Below are 2,945 nucleotides of genomic sequence, written 5' to 3' on the forward strand. Positions count from 1 at the left end.
AGCACTCACTGTATGTTACAACAATTGTCCGATCTCCCCTACATTAGGTTTTTGTTTGGGTTTTTATTAGGTTGTTTTTTGCTATACAGAAGTTTTAAAGTTTTATACATTTCAACTGATCCAATTTATTTTATAGATCAAGGTTTCTAACCTCATGGAAAACCTTCTGGCTCCTAGGGAGTGGCAGCCTCCTCCCCCTCCCTCTCCCCCTCCTAGGCTCACCCTCCTGGGGGTCAGGGGGCCTTTGGTATCTTCCTGCCAGTTTGTCAGCACTCTATCTTTACAGCTTTTTTCTCCCAGCCTTTGCACTTGGCCTTGCAATGGTTTTGACTGGTTCACCAATAGGCCATCCCATACTTCACAGATGCTGGTTTGGATCTTGGTCAGGAAGCTCTCCCACTCCTGAGAGGAGGGAGCTCCTCCTCTCTCTCCTCCTGCCCCCCTTTCCCCTCCAGGGCCTCTCCCTCCTTATCTCCAGCTTCTGCTTTCCCGAGGTCCTGTGACCTGCCCAGCCTGAAGGCCAGGCGCCCCTCCTCCTTCCCCCCCTCAGCCTCTCCTTGGGTTGGAAGAGGGCTGGGGGAGAGGGGTGCCCCCTTCCTGGGCGATGTTTAAGAGATCTTCCCACCTATACCCGTTAACCCTGTTACCCTTCTGTTGCAAGTCACTGGTCCTCAAGTCCTGTTCATTGACTTCCTTTAGAATGCTGTTTGCCACATAAAGTCTTAAGCTGCTACTTTCATACAGATATGTCCATCTTGTATTTCTGGGTTGTGGGTTTGAGAGCTTGGTTAGGAAGGTCTCTGGGTTCTTGAGGGAGGAGTACCCTCCTCCCTCCCCTCCCCTCCCTCCCCTCCCCTCCCCTCCCCTCCCCTCCCTCCCCTCCCCCTCCCTCCCCCTGCTGGAGTCCTAATCTCACAGCTTCTTCCTTCCCACGGGTCAGGAGCATAAAAGCCTGCAGGGGACGAGCCCCGCAGTGTCACCATGTCCCCGCTGTGCCCACTGCTGCTGGTCTTCGCCCTGGTGGAGGTCCCCGGTGTCTGGGGCGCCTGCCCCGCGCCTGCGGACCTCAAGAACCCCGACGGGACGAAGACCTGCGCCAGGTTCTACGACAAGAGCGACCCTTACTATGGGAACTGCTGCGCAGGCGCCGAGCTGGCTGTAGAGCCGGGCACCGACCTCCCCTTCCTGCCTTCTGAGTGGACAAACGTCATCTCCTCGCTCGTGGTGGCCCCGCGCTGCGAGCTCACCGTGTGGTCCCGCCGCGGCAAGGGTGGCAAGTCTCGCAAGTTCACCGCCGGCGCCTACCCGCGCCTTGAAGAGTATCGCCGGGGCATCCTGGGCCACTGGTCCAACGCCATCTCCTCCATCTACTGCAGGTGCGGCCCTGCCTTGCCCTGGCGCGCACTTTGGCGTCCAGAGCTCTGAACCCAGCACCAGGCCCAGGCCCAGCCCCCACCGCCCAGCCTACTGGCTTTTCCAGATAGCCGAGCCCCTGACCCAAAGTTGGGAGTCTCTGGACCCAGTCCTTGAGGTCCCCCTTCTCACTGGCACAGGCTTTGTGAAGCACATGCCTCTTGGATCTCTCAGACCCTGTTCTGGAATTCCCAGACTCAGAAGCTCACCAACACCCCCTCCATTCAGGCAGCAACCCCCTCCAACCTTCCTGAACCCCCCAGTTGCCTACCCACCACGCCTGCACTCTCCAGGGAAGGCCACTCACTCCGGAGTTGCCAACCCTAGCTTGGGAATGGGGAGCCGTCAACACCCTCACCTTGGAGTCCCCAGAACCAAAGCCAGTGCCCCCTCCCCAAATCATCAGGCCCCAGAGCTTTCCAGGGTCTCCCAGACTTTAAATCTGACCCAGACCTCAAGGCCCCAGACCCAATGCTAGGAACATGGCACCTAGCCCTTATGCTCCCCACCCACCTAGACCCTCTGGGACAGCTTCAACCCCAGAACCCAGTGCCAGAGCCTCTGGTAAGGTTCTGGAGCCAAAGGCCCAGTCTGGAGAGTCTGCCCCAGCCCATCCTGCACTCATGTATCCAAACTCACAGACTCTAGGACCCTAAATCTAGCCATGGCGCCCTCCAAAGCCATCCACCTGCCCCACTACCCCAAGAGCTCCAGAAGCTCCCAACCCCTAACTCCCAGGCCAGGACACCTAGCTCTTGAGGTCAGAGCCCAGCCCCAGCCACCCATCTCATCTCAGGCTTTTAGAACCCCCGACGCCTTGCATCTTGGAGCCCCTGGCACTCCCTGGTGATTTTTTTTTTAATTCTGTTGCAGGTGTTACTGATGCCTGAGGAGCTCCTCATCTCCTGCCCCCACTGAGTGCTGAGCCCTTCACCTGGCCTTGTTCCTGGGACTTGCTGAAGGTCCCAAGACCCAAATGGAGAGGGCTTCCTGTCTGCTCCCTGACCCTGCCTTCCTTGCAATACAGCCCTTATGAAGTTGTCCCTGTTGGCCATCTGCTTGTGTCTGGGACCCAAGCCCACACAGACAGGGGTGAGTTGGGAGACAGCAGGGTGGTCATGCCAGAAGCAGCCCATACCTATGACAATGCTATGGAGGGGGACACACCCAAAAATCCTGACATGGATTTAGGCATGCACAAAGATGCTGTCACAGGACACGTGTATGCATGCAGAGGTACCGCTGGCCGAGAGTTAAATACTGCTATGCTTCCCACACTATTTGGTAGACAACCCTTCCCTGATGTGCATTCTCGTGAGACAGACAGAAGGACAGAGAGGCACCAAGGAAAATAGTCTTACAATATAGGTAGAGGGAGGGAAGGAGAGAGAACAGGAGGGAAGGAGTGATTCAGGCTGACAGAGAAACTCAGGGAGAGATAGAGACAGAGGCAAGGTGAGACAGAGAGCCTCAAGGTGACAGAGAGAGGTACAGATGACAGAAGGAGACAAAGAGACAGAAAAAGAAGACAG

The 2,945-nt window shown here is 56.7% G+C and overlaps 1 protein-coding gene across 1 annotated transcript; it reads left to right on the top strand.

Annotated features, from left to right (window-relative positions):
* The first annotated feature begins 950 nt into the window (after positions 1 to 950).
* On the top strand, positions 951 to 2,454 carry LOC123823651 (syncollin-like). The gene is made up of 2 exons (XM_045846587.1): positions 951 to 1,376; positions 2,287 to 2,454. Exons 1-2 carry the CDS (start codon positions 982 to 984, stop codon positions 2,294 to 2,296), a joined length of 405 nt encoding a protein of 134 aa, XP_045702543.1. The 5' UTR covers positions 951 to 981; the 3' UTR covers positions 2,297 to 2,454.
* The last annotated feature ends 491 nt before the right edge of the window (positions 2,455 to 2,945 follow it).

This window comes from Phyllostomus hastatus, unplaced genomic scaffold (genome assembly GCF_019186645.2).
Source record: "Phyllostomus hastatus isolate PE091 unplaced genomic scaffold, TTU_PhHast_1.1 phas_contig_5, whole genome shotgun sequence".
In the NCBI taxonomy this organism is placed as follows: Eukaryota; Metazoa; Chordata; class Mammalia; order Chiroptera; family Phyllostomidae; genus Phyllostomus; species Phyllostomus hastatus.

Bases quoted from the DNA above. Each gene is read 5' to 3' on its own strand.
- LOC123823651 (XM_045846587.1), top strand. From the start codon at position 982: ATGTCCCCGCTGTGCCCACTGCTGCTGGTCTTCGCCCTGGTGGAGGTC.